The sequence below is a fragment of the Agelaius phoeniceus genome, chromosome 1 (assembly GCF_051311805.1).
Source record: "Agelaius phoeniceus isolate bAgePho1 chromosome 1, bAgePho1.hap1, whole genome shotgun sequence".
Lineage (NCBI taxonomy): Eukaryota > Metazoa > Chordata > Aves > Passeriformes > Icteridae > Agelaius > Agelaius phoeniceus.
Genome location: NC_135265.1, coordinates 62,947,511 through 62,966,260, shown reverse-complemented (window position 1 = coordinate 62,966,260; position 18,750 = coordinate 62,947,511). Strand labels below are relative to the sequence as shown.

Below are 18,750 nucleotides of genomic sequence, written 5' to 3'. Positions count from 1 at the left end.
CACACACTTTGCTCCCCTGAGTTCTAGGGAAACCTGGAGTGTGTTGTCTGATGCAAGAGATGTGAAAAGTTGATGAATGGGGCGCAGATTTTGAAAGGTGTTTCAGGGAGTGCAGTGCTCAATTTCCTAATCTGAGTTTTATTCAAAAGAAAAGCTCTGCCTTCCTCTGGCACCTGTTTTAAAGTTAAGCTTCTGCTTGCTCACAGGAGAAGATTTTCCTGTGTGCAGACTATTCAGAAAAAAAGGCTCAATTGCCTATTTAATACTTTGAATCTTTGTACAGAGGCTATGGTAGAAAAAAAATCATGATGTTTATTAATGAAGTAGTATTTGAAAGAAAAAATATTATATGTTTAGTGCAATCAGAGTCTAAAAGAAGTACTTGAGTTGCTAGAAAAATTGGAAAAAAAGACATGAAAAATCTTTTAAGCAAATTTCAAAGGCATAAGTTGTGCAGTTAGTGCTTCTCCCACCCTCTCAAATTCTGTAGTGTTTGGGAGCCATAGTACTCAATTTCTTTGAAATTGCTGGTGGGAGCAAAGGGGTTTCTTTTCTGGAGTTTCATAACAGGATGACAATTTCCAATGAGATTCAGTAGAATTTTGAGTTAAGTGAGCTTGATGCAGAGTCTTGCATTATTTAGTATAGTTTTCTGGTGTGAGGTGTTTTGACATCTGCAGAGATGCATATTGTATAAAAAATAGAAATGAATTAAAAATATTTAATTAATTAAAAATAGGAAGTGCTCTTTAAGCAATTCATATTTCTTAGAAGAATTTAAAGGTTGATATCATCATTGTTATGAGCTGTTTATATTTTAGAGAGAAACCTGAATGTTACAACTTTGTGGTGAATTTACTATGTGTTGGAAGTCCAGGAAAGGAGCTTTATGAGGAGGGCCTTTTTCATTAGAGTTTTAATACAAACACAGATCCATTGCACAAGGAAAGTCTGGGAGCCCCACAAACATGCAGCTGGAGTCTGCCTCCATTTCCTGTACTCACCTGTGGGTGATCATGCTTCAGGAACAAGACTGAGAAAAAGGTTAGAGGTGGTTACAGAAGCTTTATCTGTAAAGCACCAAGCTAATTTTACCTAGAAGTAACCTTTAAAAATTTTCCTTGCAAAGTAATCTTTAAAAATGATTTATTACTCTTCTGATTGATTATTATCAATTATTATCTCTAAAGAGATCAATAACATATCGCTCCGAGGCCTTTGTTCTGACCTTCCTGATCACTGGGATGGGTGACAAAGCTGTGAAATCCTGGTGAAGTGTTACATGTGGTTTACTGTGCCCAGAGAGTTACTGCTGCTGGTTATATACTGCATATGTACTGCTGTGCAGTGTTGGAGCCTGCTTATTCTTCAATATTAGATTATTCCATCTATGTGCAGGTGAAGGAGCACTGTAAATATGGTGGTATGGCTCTGATAGAATTAAATTTTATGGAAAATTTGGAGGGGAAAAAAGGAAATAGAGCTTTAGGAGTGAAGTAGCTGTTGTCACATGCAAATATTTATGTTCACTCACACACAGAGAATGACACTGATCATGCTGAGTTGGAAGGGACCCGTAAGGATCATCAAATCCAACTCCCAGCCCTGCACAGCACCATCCCCAAGAATCACATCATGTGCCCAAGAATGTTGTCCAAATGCTCCTTAAGCTCTGTCTGGCTTGGTGCTGTAATCAATCCACATTGGATTGCTCTCTGTTAGTAATTAAAAGTTTTGTTGCTAGAATCCTTTAAATTCTTCTGACTTTTCAGATATGCGTGTGACTTAAAACTTATATGAACCCATACGTTTATTATTATCCCTATAAAATGCCTGGGAATGTATTAAAGTTCTAGAAGATCATCTATTGCGAAAACTACTAGAATGATATGTTGGTTATTTTAGGAAACATTCTTAGGCAAGCTAATATGCTTAGAGAAATTACCCCTTCAGCTCTGACAGAAGTTACAATTTTTAGCTCTCTAAATAATACATTTTGAACTAGATTTAGATGTCTAAACTGCAACTCTCAGAGCTGCTTCTAGGACTTGTCTTTTTTTTCTTCTTCCTCTTAGCAACCACCCAGGAAATGTTTTTCCAACCACAGACATAAAAAACCCTAAAACAAAATGGAAGGAAGTGTGCTGCATAAATTGTAAGCAAGGAGCAGATGTAGCTCCTCTGATCAGTCCCACCTCACAGTGGGAGAGCACTAAAGCCATCTTGCGCTGCTTGATGCACTTCTGGGCTTCCACCTTTTAACAGCATCTTCTCCCCTTTCCCTGCTAAAGCATCAGTGACAACAACTGAGTGGAGAATTTTTTCCACCACTACAAGCAGAAGTGAAGTGCAGTTGTTGTTCAAGTCACCCTTGATACTCTAGTTAAAATTGCCTGAATAGAAAAGATGAAATCTTTTTTTTTTCAGAAGCAATATTACACTTTTGAATCTATATATGTAACCATAGACTCAAAGCTTCAGTCTCTGAAGGAAATAAAATTGTAATTTCTCTTCCATTTGTATTGTAGCGTGTGGTGCAAATCCCTCCTAAAGCATAAAGTTAAAACAGTTTAGGAGTCTGTTGCTTTCAGGGATTGAGATGAATTTGTGTGAGCACAGAAACCACTAAGATGTTCTAGCAATAGAAAAACCATAAAAATAAATTGTATGTCAAAATGTAGTCCATGGAGAATTGTTTGGATTTTTACCATTCTTTCAGGTGTTGTGTGAAACAATGAGAAATTAAAGATATCAACAAAGAGTTATTGGCACCTCTTGGTAATTTACTGAGATAAGGCTGGTGGCTAAGTGGCCTGTTGTGAAGAATGTGAGATGTATGGTGAAGACCCAGAAACATGAACCAGCTCTCATGAGTCATTCTCAGTTGTATATAAGTAAAACATGAACAGATATTGAGAGGAAGCATTTATTGCTCTTTACTTGGTGGGGCTTCCCCTGGATTGCTGTGTCTTGAGTGTAGCAGAGGCTGTTGAGGGATATTAGAAGACTGGAACCAAGTCTATTGGAGACCTGCTAAAATGATCAGGGATGTAGAGGCTAGTGGATAGTTTCTGTTGCTGTTCAGGTCCTGTGATCAGTTCTAATCTATTTTGATTAGGGTGAGCTTGCTGGGCTTTATTGGAAGAATTTAAAGGAAACAGAAAACCTAAAGTTTAATAAAAATGTGATACAGTGAAATTTGGACAGATTGAAGGTTCCAGTGTTGAGGAGTGACTTTTTTTTTTCTCCTTAATTTTCTGCTCTGTTATTTGTTGCTTTTCCCCCTGTTTTAACACACTATGTTGTGTTATTTGTTGCTTTTCCCCCTGTTTTAACACACTCTGTTATAGTCTTTTTCTATTTCATAATTCCTTACAAAAGCTAGTCACAGTGCGGCTGCTCGTATAGGAGTTCCATAAGGAAAAAAAGAACATGCAGCTTACTGTTCTGAAAAATTACTTCATTGAATTTTATGTCCTTTTCTTTGTTGGATAACTTCTGACAGTCTTCTGTGCACATAAGATGAAAACTATATTTAGTGTCTCTCAAGAAGTTATTTTTGTTTCTTTCATGTAGTAGCTGTAGCCACCTGATTTTGAGAAAAAAAAAGCCTAGATGTTGAGAATTTTGACTGCCTTTCAGTTTTGTGCTTTTCTTCCTCAGCTGCCCTGGAGGAGTCCAAGAAAAAATGAATTGGCTGTTAGTTCCTTTGTTATGTTCGATTTTTTTATCAGAATGTTCCATGTCAGACATGCCATGGAGTTGTGCAGGGGTTTTGTTCTGATGACTTGGTAAAACACTGTTGGTATCATGTACAGCCCTGTGTGTTTAGTCCATGTACATTCTGCTTTCTTCATCTGGATTTTCACCATTCTTACCCTATCGAAAAAGATTCCTGGTGTATTATACTTAGCAAAAAACCTGGAGAAGTACTAATAACCTCTTCTAGAACAAAACCTTTTAAAATTTTGTAGCTAGCTTGTTAGTGAGAAGCATGCTGTACCTCTGGGGGGCGGGGGAGAACAGATTATTTAATTTTCATTCAACACTAATTTCATTTTTTAGTCATTGTATCAGCAGGGTTTTCTATTACAACCATTGGCCATGCATACATATAACTTGAAGCCTGCCTGTACTTTGAACCTGAGAGGCAGTGTAGTATTTCACACATTAATTACAATCATTATTCTGTGCCCTAAATGCACTCCTTTTTTTTTTTTTTTTTAATAGATGAATAGAACTAAGAGGGGGGTAAGATTGGGAAGGTGAAGTAGAATAAATTGTCAGTTAACTAAATATAAAGGAGAGATATGCTATAAATACTGTGATAGAATATTCTCACTCCTGCAGGAATATATGTTGAAAGAACAGAGGAATAGCGTAAGAGCTGTGTGGTTGATATAAAAGTTCACTGTTATGGTTTTGACTTCCATTTTTTTAATCTGTTAGAAGTTTTGTGTCACTTTGCAAGTGAATTTATATGAGATTTCCTTTCACTGTTTTTGAGACAAGTGTACCTTTTGACAGTCCACCTAGATATGCAAAAATAAATTTGGAACAGGACTAAGTTTTCCAATTTGAAGGGGGAGCATGATGTCTTGCTTTTTTGATGTAGTAGAAAGAAGTGAAAATGCTTGCTCTTAAAGAAGGAGAGTAGTGTCAGGAGGCAAAGAGAAAAGACAAAATTGCTGCTAGAGCTTTGGAGCTATTTCTGCTTCTGAGAACTCTCTCGCCATTGTCGCTTCTGAGATTCTTCTGAAGAAAGGCTTGCATGAAACTGAAGATTTAGAAAGACAGTGAAGTATTTTTACAACTCTACTACAACTCGTCATATCTGTGCTAAAGGACATAAAGATTCAAGGATGTTCAGAAACTGCAAATTTTTTTGAAGGACAATTCAAGTTTCTGTGACCTGCATCAGCTCCCTGGTGGTTTGGCTTCTAGCAGCCTCTGCTTTTCAAGACTGAGTGGGCAGAACTTCAGTGTATCTGGAACTCTGTGCCCCAGAGAAGTTGAGAATACTCATGCTGTCAGCAGAGGGATAAAGAAGAGCACTGAAAGGGGGGAGGAGGAAAAGGAGCTGAGAAGCATAGTAGTGTCTCCTACCAACAATGTGTTTGAAACCAAAACTCATAAAGCCCAGATTTGTAGAGCAGCAAAGGCAAATACTTGATTGTTTTATCTGAAGAATGGTGGGAGGCTAAACACTTGCAAAATACTGCAGAAAAGAAATTTTCTCTCAACATTCTAGTCAGTACCTTCTACAAAGCATGGATGTCACCTGTGTTAGGCAGTGAAGGTTTGTCAGTGCTCAACAAGTCCTGGCAGACTGTGCTGTTCACTTGACAAGAGCTGGGGGAGGTTTGAACCAGTTGAGTGGGTGTCTTGGCACCCCCTGAGCAGATTGCTGGGTCCCAGTCTGCTCAACAGTCTTGGGAGGACAAATTCTATTTCTAGTATTTTCTGTTACATGACAAGGTCCCTCAGTCTTCTCAATAAACAGAAAAAAGGAAAAAAACCCAAACCAACAACTTTGTAATTACAAGGAAAAATAATTAAAATTTAAAATATATATGCTTTTTAGCCAACAAGTAAAAATCTGTCTGCCAGCAGCCAAGACGAAATTTTTTAAGGAGCAGATTGTCATTAATTACACTTTCCTTTTAAGAACAGTTGTAAGGCTGGTAACTTCTAATTATGGGTTTTGCAGATTTGCTTTAAAGCTATGGTATATTGATTTATAAAAATCTGTTTTCCTAATCATCTGTGGGGACAGGAACTGGCATGTAACCATTTTTGCCTAGCCTGACCAAAAGACATCCTGGAAGTTTCTCACTCATGTTGATCTATTCAGCCTTGGTTGGGGCTACAACAAAAATTACTAGCCAGAGACAAGGTGAGATTGAGGATTTGTTCCCTTATCCCTTCCTCTTCCTGAAAACATTCTGGTCTGATTTTTCAGTTTGATAAAGTCTTTGAACTATTAATTTGAAAGCCTTTGCAGGAAGAAAAGACCACCATTACCACTAACATGTTCTGTTTGTGTGAGTAATGACTGCCCAGGAATAGCTGTTGCATCTTTAATTGCTGCCTATAAAGTTACATTTACAGAACATTTGAGTGAAACTCAGGCACCGATTTGACTGTGTCTAGAGTTTCAATTCAGATTTCTTCTTGCAGACAAAGCTGCAGTCACTTCACTTTCATGCCAGGTAGTTGGGTGAAAACAAGTTTCCATTGAATTCAGGAACTTGGGGAGTAATTTGATAAGTAGCATGTGAGTCTTGAGGTTATTCTCAGAGCTGACATTTCACCTGCTATAAAAAACTCACTTAGGGAAGGATATTTTTATGCTTTCATTTATTAATTTTTGCTTGGAACATGTCTTTACAGCCTCAGTCTGGAATATTTGCATGTAACCTGATGGTATTTGCCACAGGAAATGCTATTTAGCAAGTTTGGTGGGTGCAGCTTGGCAGTGAGACAGCCAATTTGCTAAAGACTGGTCCTCCAAGAGCAGTTCAGTAAACTCCAAGAATCAGCATAGGCATCCTCAGATCAACTTTGCATCTTCACATGCCTCAAAGATAAACTACAGTAATTTTTGGGGGCTGTGGGAAGTGCACAAGGAAGCAGACTCTTGAGTGGTTCTGCTCTGATTAATAATGTTGACAAGCTTTCATCAGGTTTTCCACAATGCTTTGTCTATGGGGCTGTCCATAACTTTGAAAGCAGAGCATTTGAGTTTCTAACATTCTTTTTGCTTCTTACTCACCCACTCTGCTCAGCATACTGTGCCATCAAAGGTTTCATAAGACTTGTTAAGCTCATCAGAGATAAAACAAGGAGTTCCCATATCCTTCTCTTTTTCTGTTTCCTTCCCAACACCTTTTGTTTTCGCTCAGTTTTGGTGGTTCTGCTGCATCCCTTCTCCCATGAGCTAACTTAATGGAACAAAATGGTTAAACTCCCCAATCTTGGCTCAGTAAATTTCTCCTATATCAGTGAGTTAAATAAGTGAGCCCACTGGGGCTGTGGAAGGGCCCAGTGAGCTGCAGAGCTTGGAGCAGAGGAGGAGTGATACCAGATGGCCAGAAGTGAGAAAGAGGGGGCGTTGAAGTTGGAGAAAGGTAAGAGCAACAACAGCAGACAGAGAGGATGGGAAGTGAGCTTTTGAGTACTAATGAGACATTAGATGCCTGTAAAGCCACAGTTTAACTTACCATTTGTAATTTTTCAAACAGAAGACTGCTGTGTGATTTTATGGATTTTCAGGAGTGCATTCCAAATGCTGTGGAATCTTTTAATTCCATGGATGTTGCACTCTCTTTAAGACTTGTGGCTTTCTGCTGATTAATTCAGCAGATGAGAGAGTTGGAAGATCTTTCACATATTTGCATCTTCAGCCAAATAGCATTTCTTTTTCCCCAGAGATATCACAACATCATTTCTATAGCCTGGGAAGTAGTATCTCCTGAATTTTTCCTTTTTATAACCATTGGCAGCCCGATCTCATCATATACCCAGCTAATACTGTATTTAGCTAGAGCTGCTGTAGCAGAACTTTTTCATGTATGCTGACAGTTCTTTGGGCACTTCTAGTCACAAAGCTCCCCTTTGTTTATGGCTTCACACCTTTCTAAAACACCCGATAAGGACTGTTGTGGATTTTGTGTAATAGGAGACCATGAAAATGGTATGAATAGACTACAGTGATGCATTGCACAGTTCAATTTAAGTATACACATCTTACAGGGAAGTTGCCAGGTTTGTGCAGGTACAACAATGAGGAGGTGATTGCTGCATTTGTTGGGAATAGCTCATGGATGGTCAGTTGTCATCTGCCTAGTAGGATTCAGGTTGAAATAATTACTTTTTCATTTCAGTTAACAAAGTTACTTCCAGTTGTACTTCAGCATTAGAAATAGTTCTTATTTTATGAACATTTCCCAAGTGCTATCCATACAAAGCCTGAAGAAGCTTACTGTAAAGCACTTTCTCCCTTAATTTCTTGTGCTTCTTTAAAAATTCTGCTCTTGGTTCTTCTCTTACTTCTATTTGACTGTTACTTAGTCCTGCTGCAGGTAACCTTCTGCTCATTGTTTATACACTTCTTCATTATTAAATTCCACCAACAATGGGTTTTGGAAAAAAAAATGTGGGGTTTGCAGGCAAAATACTTGGTATCATATATCTGATACTAGAGCAGCACTTTACAAATTACATGTTTCATGCTGACAAGTCTGTAGTTTATTAGCTTTCCTCCCTGCAGACCAGAGTGCTTTTTATTTCAGAGGCCTGTTAAGCCTTCCTGTGCAGCTGGGGTCCCTTGGTGGGGTGTAGTAGTGGCTCCCTGAAAGCTCTGAGTTACTTAAGGAGTTCACAGCTTACAAAACTCCAGTGGGCAGCTCTGCTTATGGAGAGGGAAACGAGCAGCCAAGCAGTGGTGGTCTGGCTCCTCTTATCTCTAGCAAAGAGCAAGTTAGCAATTACTTTCACTATCACAGATGGTCTTCTGTTGAACTTGGCCCATCTTCTCTGCTTTCACTTTTTTAGTGCCTTCCTTAGATTTGAAGCTCAGGGAAATGTCCCTAGCTTTTTTCTTTTGGTGGTTCCACCCAAATATCTGTGAGTCATGAAAAAGTGGAACAGCTTCCTGCCCTGGCTGCCATGGTATCCAGCAGTGTTGCTATACACACAGTGCTGATGTAGCAAATGCTTATGGGGAGCTTTTTTGGAGGGTGGGAGGTGTTTCTTTGTCTTTGTATTACTGACTAAATTTTCTTGGAGTTTAAAAAAGAAAAATTGGAGGAACCATGCCACAAACTACATAGAATTGTGAGAAAAATATTCCAGTTTAGGAAGGTTCCTAACATAAATCCAAGTGCTCATGAGCAAGGCAGAAATTCTCCAGTTACATTCTTAAATTTGCTTTTTAAAGGCAGAATACATGGAACATATGTCATTATCTCTGCAATAGAGTATAAATCTTGTGATCCTGTATGAGTCCTCTGCTGTATGCAGCACCTCATGCTCCTGTTGTTTCCCACTTGTTTTTTGTTTCCCACCCATTACTTAGGAAGTAGCTTGAATAATTCCTTTCTTAAAAAAAATAATAATTGCTCTAATTAAATTTCTATTCAGATGTATATCTTGCAAGTAGCTCTTAGAAATGAATATTTCTAGAAGATGTTTCATGAGTCAATTAAATTGAAAGTTCAAGGTAAAGTTCATGTAACTTAAAAATAAAAAGGGTTCTAAAAGAGAAGCTGTATTTATTCATGCCACCTACTAGATTCCATGAGGTATTATTCTCCTTACTATTCATGTTTTTGAAGACTAAAGGCTCTTCGAATACAGTTCTCATGCTAACTAGATTTCTGAAGGATAATTTTTGCAGGCTTTTGTTAATATGAGTAGGGCTCATTAAACAATATTAAAAGGAGGTGACAATATAGCACTGGAATGCATATTTTGAGAAGTGGTTGTTGAAAATGAGGCAAAAAAATCATAATTTCCTTACAATGGCTTTTAATTTGTGATGGGTTTTATGTATTGTGTGGTATATTATGAAGGTAATGAAAATTTGCTATGATTGAAAAATTAGTTCTGGCATTACCACTTAATTGCATTTTAAAGAAAAAAAAATCTCAATGTACAAAATTCTTTACTCTGTAGAGACCTGTACAACTTTTTAAAAGTTAAGTGAAGGCAGTGCTTATTATGAAGAATATTCATTTTAACTTTCCCCCCTAGCTCTAGTTATAGTCCCAGAAGATATAGCAAAATGTTAAAGCTGTGAAATAACATTAAAATGCCATTTAATGTGTCAAGGGAAACTTTGTTTATTTTTTTTTTCTCAGATAAAAAGACATGAATAAAAGCTTTTTCTTCTGTGGTGCTCACAGGTTTTCAAGTAGATGGAGCGGGCTGTTGCTTGCAGCAGATTATACCAGATGCCAAGTTGCCTAGGGATGTGTGCTTTGTTTGCTGGAGACAGGGCTTATTGTCTTGCCTCCAGGCATTAGGTTGAGTCTGTTAGACTATATAAGTAGTGATTTTTATCCTTTGAGTTAGTGGAGTGTCACATGGTGCTATGTGACATTTTTAGGTAAAGCATGAAGTCTGATTTTTATTTTCTTATTTTTTCTTGGATATGTAGTAGGTAACCTCCATTGAAGTTTTGCAAAACCCTTAAATGTTTACCACTGAAAGAAAAGAGGGATTACAGGTTTTGGAGACATGTTTTTACATTCTGTGCTGAAGAAATATAATAAATTAGCTTCTTATCATAGTTCTTTACCCACAGAAATATTATCAAGGAAGAGATGAAAAGGTGTGCATTTATATTATACACTTAGTGTGCAAGTAGAGGACCAACAAGGTTCTGTGTGATGAATGTCTGAATATTTCCTTAAAGTCCCACTAAAACAAAATCCAATAACTTATGGGTATTTGCTGCATTTATATTGGATATGAGGTAACAGTGATAATCTATTTACTTGTTATTTCTCACTTGTGTTTGTTTCTTTCCATTAAAGTAACTCATTTTAGTGCAGCAGCCAACACAAGGTATTTAGGAAAATGGCCTGTGATCTCCTTTATTATTGCAATCTGTGTGTTATTTTGAGCTTTCATTTGAGCTGTAAATTGTAAACAGATTTGTCCATATAACAAGTGTGAGAATTCTGAGGACTGAAAGGAGTGAAAATTCTGAGCAGGGAAACTCTCTGTGGTACCACTCTGGGTTGCTCTGGGGGTTTTTTGTTAAAATTGCCTTTTGCTGGAGATGGACAGATACTCATTTAGTGTTCATGTGCTTGTTGAACATCACTTCCTTTAGTGCATTCATCTTGCAGACGGCTCAAGCAAGCTGAAGATTATAAAATTGTCAACTTACCCACATATTGTGGATATTTTTTCTGAAAATTGTTGTGATGTGTCTTAGCCTATTCCAACATAATGGTAAACACTTCATGAATTCATACATTGCTGGAGAAAAGATCCAGGTTCCAGTTTGACAGGAGCCGTGATACAACATGCAACCATGAAAGATTGTTCTTGGAGCAACCCGTAATATGTTAGATCTAGCAAATCTCCTAATATTATTCAGCACTTTCCTTCTTTTGTGTTTTGCACGTTGTTAATGCAGTTTTTGTGTTGGTTAATGTGGTGATGGATGTTCAAAGTTGAATGGACATTGGCAGGTTTTGCATCTCACTGTTTTGTGTGTGGCTGCTAGTTCTGTGCAGAACTTCCATCAGTTCTGAGACTCAGTGCTGGCTTGATACTCACTGCTGAATTCAAAGTGAGTAAAAATGTTACTAATGAGATGAACGGTGTTAACCATTTCATCTTAGTGTTTTCATTTCCTGCCTGATGCTAAGGTAGTGTAAAAGTTAAGGAATAAAATAAGGTATCCGGACAAAGATCTCAATATGCTTAAATACTGAAACATTTTAAACTCCATATTTTAAAGTAAATAAATGTTTTAAGTAGACATCAGAAGACTGATGTAACAGGTCAGTTCTGACTGGTGCTACATAAATGTGTCTGTTCTGAGCTAGGGGTTCCTGCCTGCATCCTGTCCTCTGTCCCTTGCATTCTGTGTAACTTCTTGAATCAATGTTAATTACTCTGTCCCATCTTTCTTGGCCAGTTTCTCTTCTACCATTTTGGCAAATAAAGTGAACTTGATTAGTGCTTTCAAGGTTGTGTTTTTGCCCAACATATGCAATGGTCATGGTCTCTGTACATACTCCCCAAACTGAACCAGGTGTGCTGTAGCTTCATATGGGGTTCTTTTGGTGTGTTGGTTTCTTTGGTTTCTGAGGCTCAGACATGCTCAAGTTGCTTCTGATTTGGCAAGGTCTTCACTGGGATTGTTTTCTGTTGTCACATGTATAACGTGATTGTGTTGAAGTTAAAAATGATAATTTAAAAAATATTGACACACTGTTTGTCTTTCTTTAGGAAAGCCCAAGAAGGGAAGAAGAAAGTTGTGCTAGCAGGCTGTGTACCACAAGCTCAACCTCGCCAGGAGTACCTGAAAGGCTTAAGTATTATAGGGGTATGTATCTTTAGAAATCAAAGGTTTTCATAAATATTTTCAGTAGGTCAATGTCAATATCTAGACTCTATTATCTTTCTCTGGGAAAAAATCAGCAGAGAAGCTTCCTGCCATGTGCCCCTCCTGCTCATCTTTTTGCATTACACAACATTTAAACCTTCCTTCAATTGAGGGTGATTTGATTTGGCTGTGGCAAAAGAGGGGAGAAAGAAAAGCATGCTGTTGTTGGAGCTGACTTCCAGTGCCCTTTGAAGCCTGGAAATTTCCAGGCTTGGTCCAGGATGAAGATATCAGTTACCATATTCTTAAGAATATCACAGTTTATTTGCTTCAAGACAAACCTTAAGACCTTTGTTAAAATCAGTGGAAAAAGCAGGGGGGACTAAAGCATATGAATTACACAGACACAGATGAGGATTTCGTGGTTGTTTTTTTACTTCACACTATTAAGCAGAATGGAAAATAGAAATTATTATTTTGTTTAAATTTGAGGCAGTCTGAAGAGTTAAATCCACTGGTGACTGACTTGTTAAACAGTTACCAAGCTTTACCTCAAAAATGAAACCACAGAGCTTTGACTTAAGTAATAAAGTGTTTTCAGTGTTCTGTGGGATGTGGTACTACTGTATCATTGAATCACCTTTGGAAAAGAAAAAAGTAAAATGGGTGAATGGATTTCCTGTTTGCTCAGAGGCCACAAAGTTATTGATCCATAATTGGTTGTTATAGCCAGTATAATAATACCTACACATATGTAGACAGAGGGGACAAAAATGAGCAAGTCACTATCTTTTGACCAAGACTGTAATTCAATGTTTCAGTTTTGATGAATTTTAACCTATTAAAATTGGGAAGTTAGATTTTTTTTTAAACGTTTTCCCCCTCTTTTTAAAAATTCTCTTTTAGGTAACATGTAATTTCTGAAAATTAACCTCTTCTCATCATCTTCATTTGAGTACCTAGAACCAGTGTTTCATGAAAAGTATTAGTAGTTTAGTATTTTTTACAGAAAGATTTCTGTTAGGAGATGAATTAGGTGTTAATGCAGTGTTCCCAAGTGCTTTGAAACTAGACCTGAAAATACTGAAATTTAGTCTTTGCAATAAGAACACTGTCCTCTGGCTGTCATTGCTGTGGAAAAATTTACTGTGCTTTGAATAAGAGATCCCTCAGCTCAGAAAGATCTCAACCTTGAGGCAAAACTATTAACAAAAACAAAGCTAAGAGAATGTTATTGTCTATGTTTTCAGTTTGTACATTTAAGATTTTCTTCCCATTTTATAAAGAATGTGTGTGAGAGGGTGACTGTATTTAAAAGACAAGACTTGTTATCTTACTATTGCAAAATATTTTTGAAAGGCAGTTTTTGCAGAATTGAGAAATAGAAAATGTTCTGTTGGCGATAGGATATCGATTCTACTTTAAAATTTTGAGCATTAAGGGTACAGTTTTGAAAATCTTTTTTTTATACCAGGTTGGTTTTGTCTTCAACTTAGCTGAGAGACCTAGTTGATTTATTGTTGCATATATAAGTTCTGCTATTTTCTATCCCCCTCCTTTTTTTTTCTCTTTTTCAATATTTATTTTAAAGACCATGTTGTCTGAGAATGTGTTTATTTACCATCAATTGGAGCTCCCTCAGAGTGGCTTTCTAAAGGCAGTGTGTCAGAGGCTCTTCTGCTCCTCTTGTTAGGATGGAGGAGGAAACTGTGTTGTAACTACCAGAGAAATTCTAGTAAACCAGAGCTTGTTTTGATCTGTATTTGAAAAATACAGGACTGAACTTCCACTGTTCTTTTTTTATTGCCTGATTATTCCTTGGGCAGAAGGAAAGGAAGGGCAACTTCTTATCCTTCTTACCATTTGTGATGTTACTGTGCTTCTGTGTTTTTTTTAAATAATTGCTACTTTATAAACATAATGTAGGTTGAGGCCTTGCCATAGGCTGTGTGTGAGGCAAACCATAATGTGACATGACAAAGTGAAGGAGCTCTTTTGTGCAATGGGAAAATTCTAGGCAGTAATAAACCTGCCAAGGGTGTAAAGTACCTGAAGCACATAATAATGCATTACAGAGGTTCATAGCCAGTTCCCCTCTGGTGATTTCCAAAGCTTATTCCTTTGTGTTTGTGGCATACTCGCTTCAAACTCAAGTGCTCGTGCAGTGCACAAAGAGACATCAACTCTCCTATGCAGTTATCCCTCACTTTTCATTTTTAGTTGCTGAGAGGTAACTAAAAAAAAAGTTACACCTAAAGTACGCATCCTAAGTACACCTAAGTTACACATCCTAAAGTAGGATGTGTGACTGTGCAGATTGTTTTGAGGGGATCATAGGGGAAGGAAAAGGAGAGACAAGGGGGAATGAAAGATTTAGCTGACAGGTTATGTTTTAGGACCCATGAATGGATGTAGGTAATGGCAGTGTTTCCTCACTTCCTGAGCTGCATACAAGAACATGCAAAACCCTGGTTCCCAGTGATAGTTGAGCCATTGGAACGGGATATTTTATTTCATTGACATTTTCTGGAGTTTTAAGGTGCTTGATCTCCAAATGATGCTGTGTGTTGGTCCCCCTGGTCAGGTTGCTGGGAGTTTATAGGTCTTAAGAGGCTTCACAAGGCCCGTGCATCCATACTTTGAAATCATCAGACTTGCTGTGCAGACTGAAAGCATGAGGCCTAATCCACATATGTATTCCAATAAAAGCATACAATAGCTCCACAGGTGAGTGAATCCTGAATGAGAACTCCAATTCTCCTTCCTTCTCTATCTTTCCCAGTGTAACATCTAGCATCAAAGACCAAGGGAAGAGTTTCTGCCTATTCTTTCATCTGCACAAACCCACACAAGCAAGCCAGTGTTGCAGCTCTGGAAGGCTGTAACCACCCCCCCCCCCCCCCCCCCCCCCCCCCTTTGCTGCTGCTCTCTGAGTCAGAAGGTGCAGGTCCTGTGCATGGTAGGGCACTGCAGGCTCTTTGGCCAAGGTAAGCCTGAAGCCACTGCTTCCAGGAGAAATACATAGCTATGAAAGCCCTCTGCCAAGGTTCCCTGCATTGCCCTGACCTCCAACTAACCCTTTCCCCTGGCTATTCTACTGTATAAGGCAAGCCTTAAGTAATTTTCTTTTCATATCCAGTTTGAAACTCTGGAATGTGATTAGTGGGAGTGCTGAATGCTCCCAGCAGCAGCACATAACACTTGGAGCACTGCTATAAAGAGATGATGCAGCATAAAAAATGCTAAGTGCATTACAAAAAGCAAGCACTTTATTTCTCAAGCTGTACATCTGTAATTGGTATACACTTTTAAGTTTAATGTACCTTATTCCTTCATTTGTAAAATGCTCCAGTGAGCAAAGCTTTAGCAGTGCCATTGTGAAAGGAAATCACTGGAACTGTACCAAGATGCCAAGAGTCCATACATCCCTACTGCTTTGGCCTCATAAATGAGGAAGATACATTGTATGGTATTTCTGTGGTTCAGGTCATAAAAGTTTTGATGATGTTTGCAAAACAGTGATAGTGATACTTGCCTACCTTGCAGTGTTTGTAAGGCCAGACTGCATTCAAGATTGGGAGCCTGTCTGCTGCCCTTACAACAGAGCCTTGCATGAAATGGAAATATCCAATATGTACTTCATGAAAGCCAAATTTGATAGAATTTTACTCTGAATTATTTGAATTAGCAGAACTTCTTGGAAAGCATGCTGCAAACCTGGGAACAGGTGGATGCTCTTCTTCTGTAACTTATGGCTAAGAATGGCTTCATACAATTCTCAGCTGGTTAGCTTTGGCTTTTGAATTCCCAGGTTTATATTCATATAGGACACTTGAACTGGGAAAGCCAGAAAAGAGTGTCAGTTAAGCACCTGCTTTTAAACTGAAAATTGGATGTGCAAATAGAAAATGCTCATTTCTACAGCAGCTATGTACTATCCTATCAATCAAAGGGTGTAGCAATTAATTTAGATAAGAATTATCCTTCAGCTGTGTCAGTGTTTAGCAATGAAAATCAGTTGTTTACGTGCATCTCTGGGGTAGTTCCCTTCCCTTTAAAGTTTGTGTAGATCCTCCTCTCAGGATACATTCCTAACCCAGAATAATGCCCATTTGGTCAGTATTGTCAGCGAAGGTTTTAAACACAGATGTTATCCCTCTGAAGCCAGGGTGGCTATAGTCACATGCCTTTTGAAGTTATGTACTAAGCCCTAGATTTATCTTGCCTAAGTGCTGTAATTTGAGAGTCTGTTTTGTTCAGCTCTCTTTATGGTCAATGAAGATAATTATCTCTAAAATAATTTAGATTTTTAGAAGACCTGAGGTGCCTTTTGAAGCCATGTATTTCCCTTTTTACTGGCTTTAGAGAGGGGATAGGCTGAGTAGTCTTTTAACATCCAGCATTTGGCAGAGATCCCTTAACAAGGTGAGATGAAACAGAGTTGGTGAGCTGGAGTTAAAATCTTCAGAATTATAAATAGCATGTTCTAATTACCTAAGATAGACTATTTTATCTGTGTAGTGACCATTTTGTTTCTTAACTATGTCAATGAGGATCATTGTATAGGGTTTCTTCAAGATGAGAAAAAAAGATTGTTTTACTTCAAGCAGCTCTGTATAGATATTATGCTCACTCCTAGGGTGATCATATTGGAAAAATTTCTTTGTGTAAAGGATGATCATGCATTGGACCAGACTACTCAGGGAAATGGTTGAGTCACAATCCTTGGAGGTATTTAAAAGTCATGTAGATGTGGTGCTTAGGGATATGGTTTAGTGGGGGGCTTGGCAGTGCTGGGTTATTATGAATACAAATGATTGCTGAGCTGCACTTAGGCCTAGTTCTGATCCCACCAGGAAGGGTCAAAGATTTTTTCTGGCCTTTGTTTCAACTCAGCCTTCGTGCTTTGATAAAACTCTCTTTATCCTTGCTTTTTCACCAGACAGTTCCCTGCTTTGGCTGCTCTTCCATGGATTCATGAACCTTGCCTTGCTCTTGGCCTGTATCAATCTCAGCCCAGATTTCTGCACCAGCCCTGATTTGTGGTGGTTGAGTGTTTTGTTTCTTGTTTTTCTTTTTGCACAGTTCCCCTCCCAGTTGACAGCTGTCAACTCTGTTCTGTCTGTGGCTCTTGTTCTGTTCACCTCCCAGTAGAGAACCATTTGAAGTGGACATTAAATCAGAAATGTACCTAACTATGCTGGAACCAAGGTCCCACAAGATCTGTGGAACCAAGTGGGGCGCACTAACCACACCCAGGAGTGGTGTCCTGCTGTCAGTCCTGGGAGGTTGGTTTTTTGAGACATTCTGCAAAAAATTGTTGAGGAATGGTGTCATTTCCCTTCATACACCACCAGGATGTCTCTGTGCTTCATGGACTTCCTGATGCCTGATGGAGAGAGACATTATTGGAGCTCTGCTATGAAGGTTTATACATATCTTTGATACCAGTCTAGAGCAGAATTATCCATAAGGTTAGTGAGATGTGAGGAAAAGCATCCACCAGACCTTTATATTTTCAAGAAAATTTCATTACTATAACTTTGTAATTTTTTTTTCCTTTTTCATTCCACCCCCCCCCCCCCGCCCAGCTTTTTTTTTCCCAAATAAGAATTTTATAAATCTTTCCCTCTTTTCACTTCATGTTCACCTCACATTTTCTAAGATACTTTTATCTTCATAAATGCAGACTGGAAGCATTCCACATTTTCTTCTTGAGCACTTGGGGCTTTAGCCAAATAATTTCAAATGAAAAATATTTAATGTGGGAAATAACATGTAAGGCAGAACAAATATCCATTTCTAGAAGATCTCATTATATCTCAGACCTATAATTTTAATTACTTACATGAGCCATCTTCTTGACAGACATATTGAGAATAATTTAATTTATCCAATAAAATGAAGATGCAATATAATGGTTGGTGGTTTTTTTCTGTCTTTATTCAACAGGGGATTTGGAGCAATGCAAAAATTCCTCAGATGCACAATGCAGAAAGTAATTGGTAGCTCAGGTTATGAACCACCCAGATTTCTCATATTTTGAATTATTAAAATGGTCATGAACTTAAACAGTCTAGTACTGAGACATATAGCAATAATATTTTAGGTAATATAACACAGACTTCACTCCCTGTCTGTAGTGTAGTTTTAAGTGTGCACACTTCTATTTTCAAATGGACTTTTTCTATTTATTTTTTAAACATTTAGTAGAAAGTATATATGTTAAATATCTTGAGTCATAGTTTTTAAAACTACACCCAAAATGGATGTGTACACAAGTATGTAAATATGCATGTGTTCCATATGACTGCTTATGTGTGCTTTATTTATAAGTTGATTGCTAGATATGTATGTCTGTAATGTGAATGCTTGTGATTCAGAAAATTATTTAAATACATTTATTTTTCAATAAAATTATTAAACTGGAGATATTAGGAATACTGTAACTTAATTTCTAGAATTCTTAACTAATATACTGTATTAAATAATCTGAGATGGTGGACATCCCTATTTTAAAATCTGTATTTCAAAAGGTAAAAAAAAAAGAAAATAAAAAGAAAAATACTTTTACATGGACTTGATCCAACACTCAGACAAGGAAAGGAATTGACTCCCACTGACTTCAGCTGGGAAATTAAAATCAGACTCCAGCTATAGGTGAGCTTTTTTTAACTTCT

At 37.8% G+C, this 18,750-nt stretch overlaps 1 protein-coding gene across 2 annotated transcripts in view; it reads left to right on the top strand.

The window, feature by feature from the left end:
• CDKAL1 (CDKAL1 threonylcarbamoyladenosine tRNA methylthiotransferase) overlaps positions 1-18,750 on the top strand; it is a 378,544-nt gene that overhangs the window by 107,745 nt on the left and 252,049 nt on the right. For both annotated transcript variants that reach the window (XM_077180180.1, XM_054642274.2), the window contains exon 6: positions 11,974-12,070. In XM_077180180.1, coding sequence (XP_077036295.1) covers positions 11,974-12,070 — 97 coding nt within the window. The remainder of the gene's footprint in view (positions 1-11,973; positions 12,071-18,750) is intronic.